The sequence below is a fragment of the Parasteatoda tepidariorum genome, chromosome 7 (genome assembly GCF_043381705.1).
Source record: "Parasteatoda tepidariorum isolate YZ-2023 chromosome 7, CAS_Ptep_4.0, whole genome shotgun sequence".
In the NCBI taxonomy this organism is placed as follows: domain Eukaryota; kingdom Metazoa; phylum Arthropoda; class Arachnida; order Araneae; family Theridiidae; genus Parasteatoda; species Parasteatoda tepidariorum.
The window spans coordinates 28,116,674-28,134,028 of NC_092210.1; the positions used below are offsets into that span (position 1 = coordinate 28,116,674).

The 17,355-nt window shown below is 29.6% G+C and overlaps 1 protein-coding gene across 1 annotated transcript in view; it reads left to right on the plus strand.

The window, feature by feature from the left end:
- Positions 1-17,355, plus strand: part of LOC107451699 (carnitine O-acetyltransferase) — a 35,234-nt gene that overhangs the window by 2,467 nt on the left and 15,412 nt on the right. The window contains exons 2-8 of the mRNA XM_043043247.2: positions 2,052-2,258; positions 4,447-4,533; positions 4,610-4,728; positions 5,990-6,043; positions 9,332-9,497; positions 11,664-11,835; positions 13,596-13,774. Coding sequence (XP_042899181.1) covers positions 2,052-2,258; positions 4,447-4,533; positions 4,610-4,728; positions 5,990-6,043; positions 9,332-9,497; positions 11,664-11,835; positions 13,596-13,774 — 984 coding nt within the window. The remainder of the gene's footprint in view (positions 1-2,051; positions 2,259-4,446; positions 4,534-4,609; positions 4,729-5,989; positions 6,044-9,331; positions 9,498-11,663; positions 11,836-13,595; positions 13,775-17,355) is intronic.

A 17,355-nucleotide genomic window follows, 5' to 3' on the forward strand; every position in this document is an offset into this window, starting at 1 on the left:
AAAAAAAAAGTTGTTATATGGATTTGAATGATTGTTTTGAATTCTTAGAATTTTGTGGATTTACAATGTACCTAAGTTAGTAGCAAGAAAAGTGAGCTTGGTTTGCGAAGCGAACCATATAAGATTGCGTAGCAATTTTCGGGGGTTGGCGAGCGTTAGCGAGCAGGGGGCGCAGCCCACTAGTATATAAATATTCTCACTATGCTGAGCGTATAACAGCTAGATCTAAGAGTTTTGTGTGGGAATTTAATACTCCAATTTTGGTGTTAAGTTTTTGCCACCATATTTGGTGTAGAGATAATCTAAACTTTTTCACAGTGTTGGTTCTAAGTGTTTCATTATACCAAGAACCAAAGATGGCTGTAGGAATGGGGAAACACGGAGAATAATCGTTAATTTTTATATACAGAATGTCTCATAAATATTGCGACAAACTTTTATGGGAAGTAGGGCACATCATAAGGATTAAGATTTACCTAGGAAACCATGATCGGAAATTTTATCGCATGCCGCTAAAGCCGCTTTCCTATTTTGAACTGTTTCATCGAGTGCTTTTTAACGTCAGGTACTTTTTTTTTATCTAAATTATCTTAACTTTCTACTTTCTATTAATAATTGTCAAAACCTGCTTTGAAATAGGTTCAGTATTCACTGTTTCCTCGTAATTTAATGATGCGACTAACTGGACAAGCTCGGCTAATCATTAACTTACGATAAAACAGAACCTATTTTAATGGAACACTCTACAATAACTAAACAAATCATACCTCTGGGGGTACTGATCCTGGAGTTTCTTTGTTTTCTGGATTAGTTCAAAATTTCAAGGCTACGGAGTTAAACATTAGTAGTAGTAAACCATAAAACTGGGTCGGCTGTTCAACAACGGATATAAAATGAAACATAATAGTAACATATCCGGGATGGCTCTGGGGATAGAGCGTTCAACTTCCAATGAGGTGAACCCGGTTCGAATCCAAGCGATGGCTGGTCGATACGAATCCGCATCTGGCTTGCACCGAACACAGTGTGAAGTGAATTATCTACAGTGGTAAACAGATCATAGGTTACAGTCCCCTTTCCGTCAGACTAACCGTGGGAGGTTGTCGTGGTCCTTCTGTCCATGTGACGCAAATGTGCGTTAGTTCCATCAAAAAGTCCTTAACGAAGGCAAATTTCTCCCAATACTTGATCCCTTGGAGTTCCCTTGTCTTCTGGATCGGGCTCAAAATTGCAAGGCTACGGAGTTGAACTTTAGTGGTCGTAAACCCAAAAATTGGGTCAGTTGTTCAGCGACGGTTGTAAAATAAAATAATAGTAACAAATACGAAATCCGCACCCGGCTTGTACCGACCACAGCGCTGAAGTAAAATATTATCAGTGGTATACGGACCATGGGTTACAGTCTCCTTGCCGTCTTTCAAACCGCTGGAGGTTTTCCTCAACAAGTAACGCAAATTTGGGTTAGTTCCATCAACAACAAAAAAAAAACCACGTCTGTAAATTTTTCCCAGTACTTGAAGCAGGAGTTCTTTTGTCTTCTGGATTGAATTCAAAATCACAAGTCTGCGGAATTAAACATTAGTAGTCGTATACCCCAAAAATTGGGACGGCTGTTCAACGACGGATATAAAATAAAATAACAGTAACATAAGATTAACATGAGGATAAAGTATTTTAGAAAAATAAAAGTTGGAGTTCAAAGGCACACGAACGATATGTCCATAATAGGAAAGTGTCCCTAGCAGCGCAGAATTACATTTCCGGTCATGGTTTTCTAACTAATTCTTAATCCTTATGATGTGCCTTACTTCCCCTAGAAGTTAGTGGCAGCATTTGAGCGACACTCAGTATATAGATATATAAATATATAGATAGGTATAGATACATTACGTAAGATAGATGTTGATAAATTTACAGATAGGTATAGATTGATTACGTAAGATATATAGATAAAGATTTTGAGAATTTAAACGAATATTTTGAAAATGTTATTATGGAAATGTCATTAGAAAAAGAAGAACACACTAAAAATTAATTTTATATGTTTATAGCTAGCCAGGGCAGAGTCAATTGTTTTGAAACATGAAAAGCTTGCATCTACCCATCCTTTAAGTTCCATGAAAATGCACAAAGAGATGATGAATTATCATAAGTCTCTTCCTAAGCTTCCAGTTCCACCTCTACATTCATCACTAGAAAAATATTTACGATCTGTTCGCCCGTTCCAGACCGATGAAGAATTTAAAAACACATGTAAAGTATGATAATCATAACTCATTTTTTTTGTTATGTTTTTTTTTCCTCCTACGTCATCTCACTGCCCTGTAAAAAATTTCCAGATTACGGAAGAAAATACCGGCCTTTTGGTGCCTATACTTTATTACTATAAAATCCACTTTTGACGTAAAATTTCTCTGAACAAAGAAAATCGTATACCGTAATTTTTACAGTGGTATTTACCATAAAACCACTGAATCACTTTAATTAAATATATATTACTTTAAAAATTACTACATATAATTCAAGAGCAGAAATGTATTTTATGGCAAAATAGATTTTACGGAAGTTGCCCGCATGAGGCTAATACTTCTTATCGTATGTTGATCCAGAATTTTTTACAGTATAAAAAATTTTTCTTTGGAATGAGCAAAACCATGAATAAAAAAGAAAACTGATAATTGCAACTAATTTGGGATAAGAGTGGTTAAATCCTTTCAGAAATTTTAAGATAAAGGTCTTAGTACGAGTTCGATACCTTCTCAAAATTCTAAGCATTTGCTTAAAATAAAGGAATTCTAAATATCCTGAGAATGTCGATTATATGAGATAAAATTACTACCATTATACGATCATTCTCGTAAGTTAAACTCAAAGCAGTCTGAAAGAAGCTCAAACATGATCATGAGCTCATGTTTGATATTTGTTTAAAAGTAGTGTTCATGGTTAACTTTTTAAACGTTCGAAACTTTCAAAAATTTCCTTGAAATCGGCAGAAAGCTGGAACTTTCGAGAAAGCATTTCAAAATATCGGGGCAGTAATCTTTAGCTTTATAAAATATATGCCGTTTGTGTTCTTTCGCCAAACATTTAGTAATTTCCCTGATCTAAATTGCAAAACGTAATTGAAATCATTTTAACCACGTGCATTGTGCAGAAGGAATTTTAAGTTACGTTACCAAGCACAAAAACGTATTTCTACGAATTGACCCAAAAGATTATCATTTCTAACCCGCAAAATATATGGGTTAGCCATAATCTGGTAAATATGTTCCTAATAGTTTGGTCAAGACAGAAGAGTAATCGAAAATTTGGACCTAATAATATTAATTTCAGTTTTAGCGAATTTCGCCAATCTCGAGAACTTTTTAAGCAGAGTAAAAAAATTCTCTACTCAATTATGAAATTCTTTGATCTTAAGATAATTTGAAGCGAAAAAATAATTCTTTATTTTATTATTTCCTTTAATGATAGTCGAAATGGTTTTGAATTGTAAGGTATACATTTTTTACGTTATTTCAAAGAATGTAATTTTATATGGTAAAAAATAAAATTTGAAGAATCAGACGAATAGTTCCTGAGAAATCTAATTTCAGAAAAGTTAGTTCGTTAAACTTCTAATTTTATTAAATTTTTATAAATTTTTAAAATGTGTATATGTTTGATCTGGTTTTCGTTGCCATTGTGATTTTTAAAAAATGGAACATCGTGGCATGCAACGGAGCTTCGATGACGCATTGAGTTAAGGCGTCTCTCACAAAACTGGGGAAGAGTTGGACCAGTGAGTTCGATCCTACAAGCTAACTTAACAGCAGGTGTCTAAGGCGCAACAATTAATAAAAACAAAACAGTCTCAATTAATAAAAATGAAACAGTATCAATTAATAAAAACAAAACAGTATCAATCAATAAAATTAAAGCAGTATCGATTACTAAAAATAAAGCAGACCAACGTTGATCTCAATAATATTCAACCATTAATAAAAATAAAAGAAAGTCGTACCAATTAAAAAAAACGAAACTGATCAACATCGATATCATTAATATGAACCAATTATTAAAAATAAAACAGAAATGTATCAATTAATAAAAAAGGAAGCAGGCCAATCTCGATCTCAATAATAAGCAATAATTAATAAAAATAAAGTAAAAATGTATCGATTAATCTAAAAAAGGAAACAGGATAATATCGATCTCAATAATATGCAACAATTAATAAAAAGGCAGTATCAATTAATGAAAATGAGGCACACCAACGTTGATCTCATTAATATAAATTACGTTTATTGTTTTGAGGTGGAAGGGGCAATGATCAAAAATATAAATTGCTATAAAATATGTATAAGTTATAAACTTTTACAATGCTGTTCAACTTAAAGCTCATTACCTGAACAGTGTGTGAAAAAATATTTAATGAACTTGATTCCAAATTTTGCATTTTGTTCATAGATTGTAAAAGAATTCGGGGCTCCAGATGGCTTAGGTGTGAAACTGCACGCAGCCCTCGTAGACAAATCTAACAAAACAGAAAACTGGGTGAGTGATATCTTTCTGAATTGGAAGCTAAATACATCTGCAAGAAACTTTAATAAATTTTTATTTTTTTCTTCAGATTCGTGAATGGTGGATAAATGAAGCTTACTTATCTGTGCGAGACTCCTTGTTGACTGGCTCTTCTATGGCAGTCATGGGAGAGTTTCAAGATTTTAATACAGATGAATCTCATTTGAGGTATTTCGTTTAAATTAGTTTTAATCAACTTGAAGTTTGTGCAACCTTTTCATTTCCTACAATTTTATGAATTGGTTCTTCAAAAAATATTATTCAGTGGAACATTAAATTTAGGAAGAAAAAATAACATGTTTCGTATTTGTCACCTTTAATTTTTATTTCTCTTAATCCTTACTAAATATGAAGACAAAAAAGTTGGAGTGTTGGAGGCCATACATTAATATTTCGCCAAGGAAAAAAAAGCCATAGAAAAATAACGAACTATTATTAAGGAGTTTGTGTGTGCAGAACACTAAAAACCTAATGAAATTTGAAGACATTTTTTATGCTTTCACGATCGCCTTTTTCAATTGGGATTCGTTAGATTTTGATAGTATTTTTTCCCTTTCTTGAAATGTTAGTTTGCGATCCCCAATAATGAATGTACTTTTTTAATTCCTTTTTTGAAAAGTGCTAAACACACTAAAGGAGATCATTTTGTCCCCTATATCCGAGGATTGAAGGATTTGATCCTTTTTAAAAGTTCGAATTAGTTTTGAAGCTCTTAAGGTTTGTTTTTTCTGTTTTACTTTGGTTTATCTATTCCTAAAAAGAAAACAAAAATGCCTTACACCTTGTTCGGGTACATCATGTAATTTAAATAATATTTTTTAAACATTTATTTTTCTTAAAAAATGAAATAAATTGCTGTACTAATTTATATTTCATCGAAGAGTTATTATTATTAGTATAAATGATGAAGGAATAAGTGACATTTTTGAATCCCGAGAATGAATATATATATATATGAATATATATATATGTGAATGAATTATGAATTACTTATGGTGGTGAAAGAAAATTTACGATGAAAAATTTCTCCCGTGTTATGGAGTCCTCTTAAGTTCACATAAAACATTTTTCACAAAAATGAGTTTTTCTAAATTCTCTACTTAAAAGGAAAAAAGAATTTCTGTTACATAGTTTCTTCCGAGAATTTAAAATTGGAAAAATAAGGAGAGCTATTTATTATCTTTTTCGAAACTTTACAACAACTTTTTGATTTTCGCTGGCTAAAATTGTAATATGATTGAAATTGTATGGGTAATAGCGTAGTTTAAAAGGCTAGAAATAAATGTCTAAAATAGCTTTTTAAAAATTCAGTTTTTAGTTATAGCTAGATATTTTTATAGATTTAAAGTTACATAATATTGTTTTAAAATTTATATCGCAATACAGAAAAATTCATTTTATTTATTTATATACTGACAATTTATTACAGATTTTCAGCTAAAGTTGTTGCTGCAATGTTAAATCTCAAAAGCCAGTTTGACAAGTGAGTTTATAAAAATACTACTTTCCTGACACAGAAATGTTGATTAAAGTCATTAAATAAAAAGGCAGAGGTTACTTAATAACATTTAATTTACAGAAACTCAGAAGAATTAAAAGGACCCTTCAAAACTGTTATAATTTTCATTCTAAAAGTATGGTAAAATAACCGACAAAAGTCTTTCCATCCAATTAACCGAAAAGTTTTAAGTAAAGAATATATTTTACCTTTACGGTTTTAAAACCGTTTACTACTAATATGGTAAAAAACGTGAATACAAAAGTATACAGTTTTTCAACTATTTACAGCTAGCATGATATCAAAACTATGAAAAAGAAATTTAACTTGACATTGGAGCCTGGCTTTTTGTTAGGTAATGGACAATGGAGTACGTAGTGGCTTAGTTGTGTTCTTTCAAATAAATTATGGAATTCGGTTTAATTAGTTTATCTGGTTGTTTGACCTATCGTTAGAGATGGGAAATAAACTTTTTCGTATTAAGCAGTTTTTTGGTGCTGACATCTATGCGTGAATGAAACAATTGGGGAGCGAAAGACACAGGAAACTCTTAATGTGCTGATGGAAATGGAGGAAATAGTGTGGTGTCAACACTGGGACTCGCACCCCCGTTCTGTTGGTCATGAGATTGACAGAGTTCAACCAGATTAAGTGAATACAGTTAATAAACGGTTTTTAACGGAGTTAACAGTTTGAATACTATTTCATTTACGGTTATTTGACTGTTTTATTTTAATATGGTAGGATAACAATTAAATAAATTGTTATTTAACCATTTTCCAAGAAATTATTAACAATGAACTGAGCTTTTGAACTCCTGAAATTACTTTCGCTCTTCCTTTCGGCGTGTTTCTCAATTCGAACTCCTTTCGATTGCATATTGGTTACTTAAGATTTTAGCTATGCGTTTTACTATTTTTAAAATTAAATTCATATAATATGCAAAATATACAAACTGTGCACAATAGACTTTCTCAATACATGTGATGTCATTGATTTATAGGTATTTCAATAAATTTATATACATAACGCTTTTCTTTATATACATTTCTTCATATGCGTACACTTTATCATATAAAGAAACCGTTTGAGCTTCTGTCAAAGTTTCTTCATTATAAATTGTATGTGCTTTAACATTGTCATACAACAGAAGGACTAACTGAAAGTTCAACTAAATGTTTTACATCGACAACTATTCTGAGCTCTGTTAACATTTTCAATAATTATTGGAGTTGCAAAGCTCCAGTTATTTGAGATCGTGAAGCTCTTTGTAGTCGATTCTTCGATTTCATGTTACTTTAAAAAAACGAAATAAATGTACTGACAGTTGCTTGAATTTCATTTATCATTACTTGCAATTTGATCCTTTTCGTCACACCAGCAACTACATTTCCAACTCGCCTCCCTTTTTCTAAAAAAAAAAGTTACCTCGGCTGAGTTATCTATGCTACATTATTTATTGATTGTGTACTAATATTACTTAATTCATCAATCCTATTACTTTTTCATCATATTTTTATTCTTACTTTTTTGCTCATCAGTTATATTTATTTTACCAATTCTATTGTTATTTAGTTCAACATCCTCAGTTTATCAGCCCAAATATTAATTACTTTATCTTTCCTATTATCATTTAGTTTATTTCTTACAGTATTTTGTTTAACAATATTACAGTTTATTTTAACTTCCCTCATATTATTTGATTTGTCAAATACATTAATATCAATACTAATATAAATACTAATATTATTTAGTTCATCAATCATATTATTTTAATAATTATCAGTCATATAAGTGTAATTAATTACCAATCATATCATTATTTCGTTTATCCTTTCTATTGTCTTCTGATTTATTAAGCATTTTATTATTTAGTCTATCATTCATCTTTTTATTATTACTGTTCGGGATACACTTACCTGCTACAATTACCTTTTACGCGTGAATTTTAGAACATTCCACCATTCCCAATTATAAACTTCAGTGCTTGAAGTAAAATTTAAGTCTAATTGTTAACTTTTAAGTTTGAAATTTATAAAAAAACAGAAAAAATGGAAGTAAACGAATGAAAATGCAAGATAAAATACCTTAATATACCAAAGGGCGTAAAAAAGAGGGGGGAAATAGGTAAGTTACTGTTAGATAACCAGAATTAAAAAATCAAGGAACGCATTTCCGGTAGATCTCTCTTCACAAAATTCATCTCTCTCCGAGGTTAATTGCTAACCGTTTTTAAAACTAAAATATGGATCTAAAGAATTAGGTTTTCGACTTAAATTATTGACAAAATTAAAATAAAAATGTAGAACATTTTATTTTATTATTTATTCAAACTATTCTGTTTTAGTCTTTATATCTGCCAAGGATATAGCTCAGTTTGTTTCAGTTTTTTGTTGCCAAAATACTTCGTAGGTTTTGTGAAAAGAAGCAAATTAGAGTTACATACCGTGAAAAAATCTTTCATAGGCATAAAAAAACAATCTGGTTGCAAGTAAAAGTCAATTTCAATTACCAATTAAACGTGACATAATCGATTAATGTAAAAACTAAACGTAAAGGTAAAAAAGTAACGTAAACGTAAATACTCAATTACTTGCCAATTAAACGTACCATAGTTGATAAATGCAAAAACTAAACATAAAGTAAAGTAGAAACGTAAATACTCAATTACTTAGTTTTGCTTCTTTCAGTTTAACAGCACCATTAAACTAATTATTTTTTTTAAATAGCACAATTCAAAGATATTGTTTTTAAATCTAAAAAATAACCAAAAGTATTCGAGATTTGTATATGCGAAAGCCAATGCGAGAGTAAGTATCTCTTTTATACGTACACATAGTGTTGATTTTAGATAATATCATTTTCAGTTTCGAGATACTTGGAATTCTACTTATTTAAAAAGGTGGACCAGGTAGTCACTAAAGACAGCTAATTAATAAATAAGAAAAAGGTTTAGTAATTTTTACTGAAAATTACTGTAACTTTTCTCAAAATTTATCACTTCTAAAAAGAATTATTAATAATGGAAACTTTAATATATTTTATTGAAAATTTTAATATTGACTACTTTAAATTTTAATACATAATTATTAAGGCCCAAATATCAGTAAGTAAAATCCAGTAAAACCGTTTAGTATATTTTTTTCCTTTTTTTTCAAATATTTTTCATTTTCAAATAAATGCGTTGTTGAAACATAAATTATTTAAATAATTCAAACACAAAATTTATTATGTACCGCATTAAAAATATTTTTTTCTTTATTTCTCATACAGTTCTACACTGGAAAAAGAAGTCATTGGAGGCCACCCTTTAGATATGACTAATTACTGTGATATGTTTGCTGGCTGTAGAATCCCTAATTCTCCCCGTGATTCTATTTTTTTAAGTTATTTAGAGGACGAACCACAGAACCACATTGTTGTTGCACATAAAAATCATGTAAGTATGAAATATTTTGGCCGATATAAAGTTATTTTAATATTAAAACTTGTTTTTTATAGTTTTAAATTTCAAAATACGATTTAAAAGTAATTTTAAAATATCTTCAAAAAATACTCGTAGATGAACAGTGTAAAGAAATCGTGCTGTTTCTCTTGGTTTAAAAAAATTTCATGCAGCCCCTGTATTATGTTTCCAATTTTACGTCACATTTTGTTTATACAGAACTATATTACTTAGGAACTTGAAATTAGGCATATGTTTAGTAATACGTGCATAATATGCGATGGAATAAAAAAATATCCAATTGTTAGTTCAAGAATTATCAACTAATAAAATTGTAATAAAAAAGCCTCGAGACGCAATTTATGGAACGTTTAAGTGCATAGTTGAAGTTTGAAGTGATGAAAGGGCCAATTTAATTTAAGAACTTAACACTTTGTTTTTAGAAATTCTAATTTGCTGGAAAGTTATTGCATTACAAGTGAACTGTTCTGAAATATGCATAACAACTTTGAAAAAATATTTTTGAGAATCAAAATTACACAAAGACGTGGTAAATAGCATGTCAAATTATAAATAGTATTTATTTTACTAATCCTTAACATTCTTGTACGACGACTGCATTTATGTTAGAGATTACGACTCGAACATCAATGAACATTGTTGTTCGTTTCCATGCAATTCTTAAGGGGGGAAAAGACATTCAAATTTAAAATTTGCATTTTTGATGCTTCTATCAAATAACCAGATATAGGATGATGTATGTACCAAATTACATGAAATTATATTGAAATTTTTGTAGATATTAATAAAAAAACTTTATACGCTATTCGTCGTTACAGGTAATAGTTCCTTTACCACAATTTACCTTCTTACAATCCACAAAAATTATTTTCCAAAATGCGTCAACGTATTAAAACACGGGAATAAAGCCAAGAAGGCTTATTTGATTGCTTTTGTTTTACGCTGTAATAAATTTTTTGGAAAAATGGTTAACCGTTAATTTGTTTGTTGTTTCAACATCTTCAAACAAAACAGTCAAATAACAATAAATAAGATGGTATTAAAACTGTTAGCTGGTAGAAAAACCGTTTATTAACTATTTTCACCTAATACGGTGAAACAACCAGAATTTTAACGCACCAACTAAACCCACCTAACTAAGCTCACCCAATGAAGCACACTTAGTTTTATGCAGCTGCGTACATAATATAGTCGAGAGGGCTAATCTATCAGTCTCATAACAGACAGAACGGGGGTTCGTGTCCCAGTTTTGATACCACAACATTTCCTCCATGTTCTTCAACATTTAACGAGTTTCAAGTGTCATGCACTCTCTAATGCCTGATACTTATGGTTAAAACCTAGCTCTAATGTTCAGTTAAATTCGTTTTCATAGTATTGATCACTTGATAGCTGTAAATGGTTTTAAAAAAAACGTATAATTTTGCATTCATGGATTTATTACCATACCAGTTGTAAACGATTTCAAAACTGCAAAGGTAAAAAATTTTCCTTACCGTAATCTTTATGGATAATTGGATAGACAGACTGCTGTTGGTTAATTTGCCATAATTTTAGAATGAAAATTCTAACAGTCTAAGTGTATATATAAAAGGCTACTATTTGAAAGATCTTCAAATTCCATCTGATAATCAAACTGATTTTTGTTGTTTTCACCTTATCTTCCTCAATAGCGATTCACCAAGTTCTGAAAATGCTTTTTTTTTCCTCCCTTACTTAAACTTTTGTTTTTCACCCATAATATGCATAATTAATTTGTTAAAAGGATATATTTATATCAAAGTCTACTAAGAGAGAGCAAAGTTGATATTTTTACTTTAGCTTAAAAACTGTTTTTTAATTTTTGATAAATTTTGAACGAAACAAAATTCGCTACCTCTACCTATTCTGAGGAATCTTTATATTCTAGAATATATGATTATGTTATATATAATGAATTTCTCTACATCCCGAGTTAATGCAAAACAATTGAAAATAAAATATAGTACAGATGTAATGTAAGCGTATTCAGAATAACTTAGCAATAAAAATAATAATTAATTAAAATTAAAAAAATTGGTTTTGCTCTTGCATTCTCAGTTAGATTAATTAGAATAAGTTTTTCTAATGGAAAACATTAAATATTTTCCATTTTTTAAGTATTTTAGCTGCAAAGTTTATGGCGATGATGGTGAACCACTTCACGAAGATCAGATTTATTCGCAACTTAAGAAAGTGGTAGATCAGTCTCAAGAACCCCAACTACCCATAGGAATACTTACAACTCTACATAGGGATAAATGGCTTAAAGCTTACAACACTTTGCGTAAATGTAAGTCAATTTTTAAAAACTATTTTATTTATACAAGGTCTGTCCATTTATGTGTCATTATTCGTGCTTTATTCACATTGGTAAGCGTGTTTGTTCGTGATTTCTACACTGTTTTTGGACAATAAAAAATAAGTCAATGATCGATTAAGTGTTTCTATTTTAATATAAGGCACATAAAAAAATAATCGTTCTTTTTAGATGATACGATAAATAAAAAGTCTATCTTTATTCCATTCAAAAGGCTATCTATTATTCTGTGTTGGGATTGCTCCGTAACAAACAAAGGTAGCTTCAAAAATATCATTAATACCCTTAATATGTACTGAGTATCAAAATCCACCCTTAATTTCATGTTTTTATTTAAATCTAGACACTTAGAAAGAAATATTTTTTTATATATTCCGAAATATTTTCCGATAAATAAAAAAGTCTATCAATGTTATTCAAAAGTCCTAATTTATTATATGTTTATAAGACAAAGTGACAACCGAAGACGGATTCAAAAATACCATTAATATTCTTAATTAAAACTGCATTTTAAAACACACCCTTAAATTAATGTTTCCATTTAAATATGCAACAAATAAGAAATATATATATATATATATATATATATATTTTAGATGATCCGATAGTTAAAAAGTCCCTCAATGTAATTCAAAAATATTTCTTTTTTCTACGTTTGATTAAACCTGTGACAACCAAATACGGATTCAAAAATACGATTAATATTCTTAATATATACTGAGTATCGAAAAACACCCTTAATTTCAGGTTTTTATTTAAATCTAGACACTTAGAAAGTAATATATTTTTAGATGATCCGATAAATTTAAAAGTCTATCAATATTATTCAAAAGTCCTACTTTATTCTATGTTTTGATGACTCAGTGATAACCAAAGACGGCTTCAAAAATACCATAAATATTCTGAATTAAAATTGCTAGTATTTTCATTTAATTATGCAGCACATAAAAATTATATATATTTTTTAGATGATCCGATAATTAAAAAGTCCAATGTTATTCAAAAATCTTTCTTTATTCTATGTTTGGATAACCCTGTGATAACCAAATACGGATTCAAAAATATCATTAATATTCTTAATATATAATGATTATTGAAAAACATCCTTAATTTCACGTTTTTATTTAAATATAGACTCTTAGAATGCAATATATTTTTTTAAAAGATCCGATTAATAAAGAAATCTATCAATGTTATTAAAAAGTACTACTTTATTCTATGTTTGAATAACCCAGTGATAACCAAGTTCGGATTCAAAAATACCATTAATATTCTTAATATATAATGATTATCGAAAAACATCCTTAATTTCACGTTTTTGTTTAAATATAGACACTTAGAATGCAATATATTTTTTTAAAAGATCCGATTAATAAAAAAATCTATCAATGTTATTCAAAACTACTACTTTATTCTATGTTTGAATAACCCAGTGATAACCAAATACGGATTCAAAAATGCCATTAATATTCTTAATATATACTGATTATCGAAAAACACGTTTTTATTCAAATATAGACACTTAGAAAGTAATATGATTTTAGATGATTTGATAAATCAATGTTATTCGAAATTCCTACTTTATTCTATGTTTCGATAACCTAGTGATAACCAAAGGCGGCTTCAAAAATACCAATAATATTCTTAATTAAAACTGCATTTTAAAACACACCCTTAAATTAAAGTGTTTCCATTTAAATATATGACACTTAAAAATTATATATATTTTTTAGATGATCCAATAAATAAAAAGTCTATCAATGCTATTCAAAAAGCCCTCTTTATCTTATGTCTGGATAAACCTGTATCAAACAAAGACATGCCCAACAGGAAATCTCACATGATAAGCCATTTTATACATGGAGGAGGAACTGATATAAATAGTGGAAACAGATGGTTTGACGAATTTCAGGTAAGAATGGTAAAAACTAATAAAATAAATAAATACTAAAAACAGAGCAAATTTGAAATCTTTAAATATCATGACATCATTTCTTATACAGTATATTTGTTTTCTTTTATTGTGCTAAGTGCAATGCTATTTTTTATTGAACTAAAAACATTTCCGTGTCTGTGAGAGAAGTTGTTTTATTTTTGCCCCTTGAAGCTCGATCTAAGAATTAAATATTAACTTCTTCAATATTGAAAATGTAAATATTTGATTGTTCGAAATCTTCAATGCGAGAATTATTTATTGGTATCCATTTAAATAAAGGCTATCCGGATTTAGGGAGAAATAAAGCATATAACCTTTTTTTCTTAAGTTATCTTCCTGTAACTTGCATTCATTTTGATATATTGAAAATTTCTTTTCAGCAATTGAAACTTTATGACCTACTAAAGTCTCAACTCACTTTTCTAACCTTTAGTTTTTAAATAACTTATGGAGATGAAAGAGAATTTGTGATGGACAGTTTCTCCCTTGGTATAGAGTTCTTTTAAGTAAGGGTTGAAAGGTTGTGTAGTGTAAAAACAATAAAATGAAGAATTTATGTGTCTGCCTAAGTGTCCCTCTTGCAGCTCCTCCTGTCCGCTAGAGTCCTGAAATTTTAAGAAATGGATGAAAGTGGTAATTTTACCTATCAATTCTAAAATTAAAAACTTTTAATTAGATCATTCGAGTTTTGATAAATGGAATTTTCTGGATTAGTTAAGAATTAATCATTTTTTTATATTAATATATTAAACTATAGCCGGTTCCATTCATTTTTTAAATATTTTAACGATAATTATTTAAAAAGGATTTTATTACACGTTACGTTCTTCAGTATTTAAATATTTATTAGTCGTTATATCAGATAAACAAAATGATCAATGTGAATGTGGTAACATTTATGGGTAGCATGCGTAGGCTACGTCACCCATTTCTGAAGTTATCTGAAACCATGCTTTTATTTTTTTACAGTTATGTTTTTGAAATGGATTTCTATAAAGCTGAATAATTTAAAAACAATGGTATTTGGAGAAAAAAATTAAGGCATGTATTGAAAAGAGAATAAATTTTAAAAAAATAGTACTAATACGTTTAAAAAAAACGGGGAAAAATTACTGTAATATAATTGACGCCAATGATGCTAAATTTATTTTGATATCAAATGAATTAAAAAAATTAACCATATACTTCTTAACTGAAATAATGGAGAAATGGTAGTAATTCATTTAGAAGAAACTTAAAAATCAAAATAATATTATTGACGCCAATTATTTTTAGTAATATTCATTACTGGTACTATGGTAATTGATGTAGTTTTTATAACCAATATATTAAGATAGGTACAAATATGCCCTTGTTAGTATATTTGGTATCCATCAAAATTTTATTAATACTGTTAAGTTTTAAAATAGATACTATGGATAGAGGCTTCCTACTGCCCCTCGAAAGTACCAGAGAAAATCGCTTGAATGTGGTAAATTTCGACTATCATTGAGTTGGTCTCCAAGAACTAAAACATGCCAAATGATAACGAATATAGTTAAATTTTATTTTGATGGAATGACCTACACTGTAAAAAAAACAACAGTCAATACTACCAAAATATAAAATATTTTTCATAGAAAAAAAAATTGTTTAAAGAAAAATACAGATTTTTTCTGTTCTTAACTGCTATCCGTTAAATGTTAAAAAATGTTTACGTGAAATATTTGTTTTTCAGAATTTTCTTTCTATATTAGACGATTTAAAGTTGTTTTGTTGAGAAAACAATTTTTTTTCTTCTGTTTTTCACTCTAATCATAAGCAGAATAAAACGGCAGTTCAAATTACAGGTTTGAATATTGAACCTGTAATTTGAACTGCCGTTTGAATACTAAGATAACTCGAATGCTTTTCAAATCATTTTGTGATTATTTTCTATACTTGCTTTTATGAATCCGAAATTATTTTATTGTTTTGAACATCGTATACAAAAACTGAGTTTCGACTTCAATACCAAAATGATACTATACCGGATTATTATGTTTATCTAAATCTATTTTTACGTTTAATTACCAGGCTATTTAAAAAGGATGGGTCACTACAGTTTTAAATGTTTTTACACTTGAATGTGATTTTAGTATGATTTTTAAGATCAAAGCAATTAATGATTTTCTTCACAAGAAAAAAAATCGAGATTCGGTAGCTCAATGGATTACCTAGGTTCGAAGCCCAGCGTTGACTGGTCGTACGAATTCTGCTAGCAGGTCTCACCAACCACATTGTTAGCGTAATTGTTTTATGAAGTTTTTTTTTTTTTTGCTAAAATAACAGAGTTCGTTTATTAAAATAACCGTACTTATCTGCTTAAAAAACAGGTGTCTGTTTTTAAATAACAGAGTATTTCGTAAATTAACGGTTTTATACTTGCACACCAACTGACATTTTATTTTCTTAAAATTTTAACTCATACTTTTACTGTGGTATAGAAACGTGTTTCTCTCAATATGATAGTATAAAGCCACATGGTAAAGCAACAAACCATAATAAATAAATAAAAAATATAGATTTATTTAAGCTTTAACAACTTTGTCTCGTTTTATTACCGGCGCTCCACAGCTGACCCAATTCTGAGTTTACGACAATAATGTTCCACAACATAGTCTTGTAATTTTGAACCTGATACCTCCGGACAAACTAGGCATCCTGAGCCGCGATGGCTCTGGGGATAGAGCGCTCACCTTCCAATGAGGTGAACCGGGTTCAAATTCCAGTCAATACGAACTCCGCATCCAGCTTGCTCCGACCACAGTACTGACGTTAAATATCCTCAGTGGTAGACGGATCATGGATTTGAGTCTCCTTGCCATCAAGCTAGTCGTGGGTGGTTCTCGTGGTCTTCCTCTCAATGTAACGCAAATGCGGATCAGCTCCATCAAAAAGTCCTCCACGAAGGCAAATTTCTGCCAATACTCGATCCAGGAGTTCCCTTGTCTTCTGGATTGGGTTCGAAATTACAAGGCTGCGGAGTTGAACATTAGTAGTTACAACATCAGGCCAGATTTTTTGGGGGAGCTCAGCTGTGCAGTACCTGTCAGCTTGTTGAGGATTGGGAACATATATTAATCCATTGTACAAATTTTAAGCACATTATAGAGAAATTTTTTCATTCAAAAACTGCCTATAAGTTTATAGAGCAGCATTGGTCAAACCCTAAAATAAAAAAGAGAATTGAGGAAATAATAAGAGGAATTCTGATGGCCTTTTGCTGCCTATTGTTAGGAAAGATACACTTTAAATCACGGCTTATTGATTTACCTGTTATGGTTTGATTTTTACTTAATTTTATCTTAAAATGCTTTTTGTGCTTTAATTTCATGCTTTTGTCAATCTCTGCCCCTATGTGATTCCTCATTTTGAAAATTTTAATCACTTGTGTTCCTGGAGTTTATATATATATATGTCTTTTTCTTTAAAAAAAAATTCCTGGAATTTGATACCTTTAGTACTGTTGTGCCAGCCGTAATTATATTCTGAGTTACAAACATCCTATATTTTCCATGTGAAATTGTTTCCTTTTA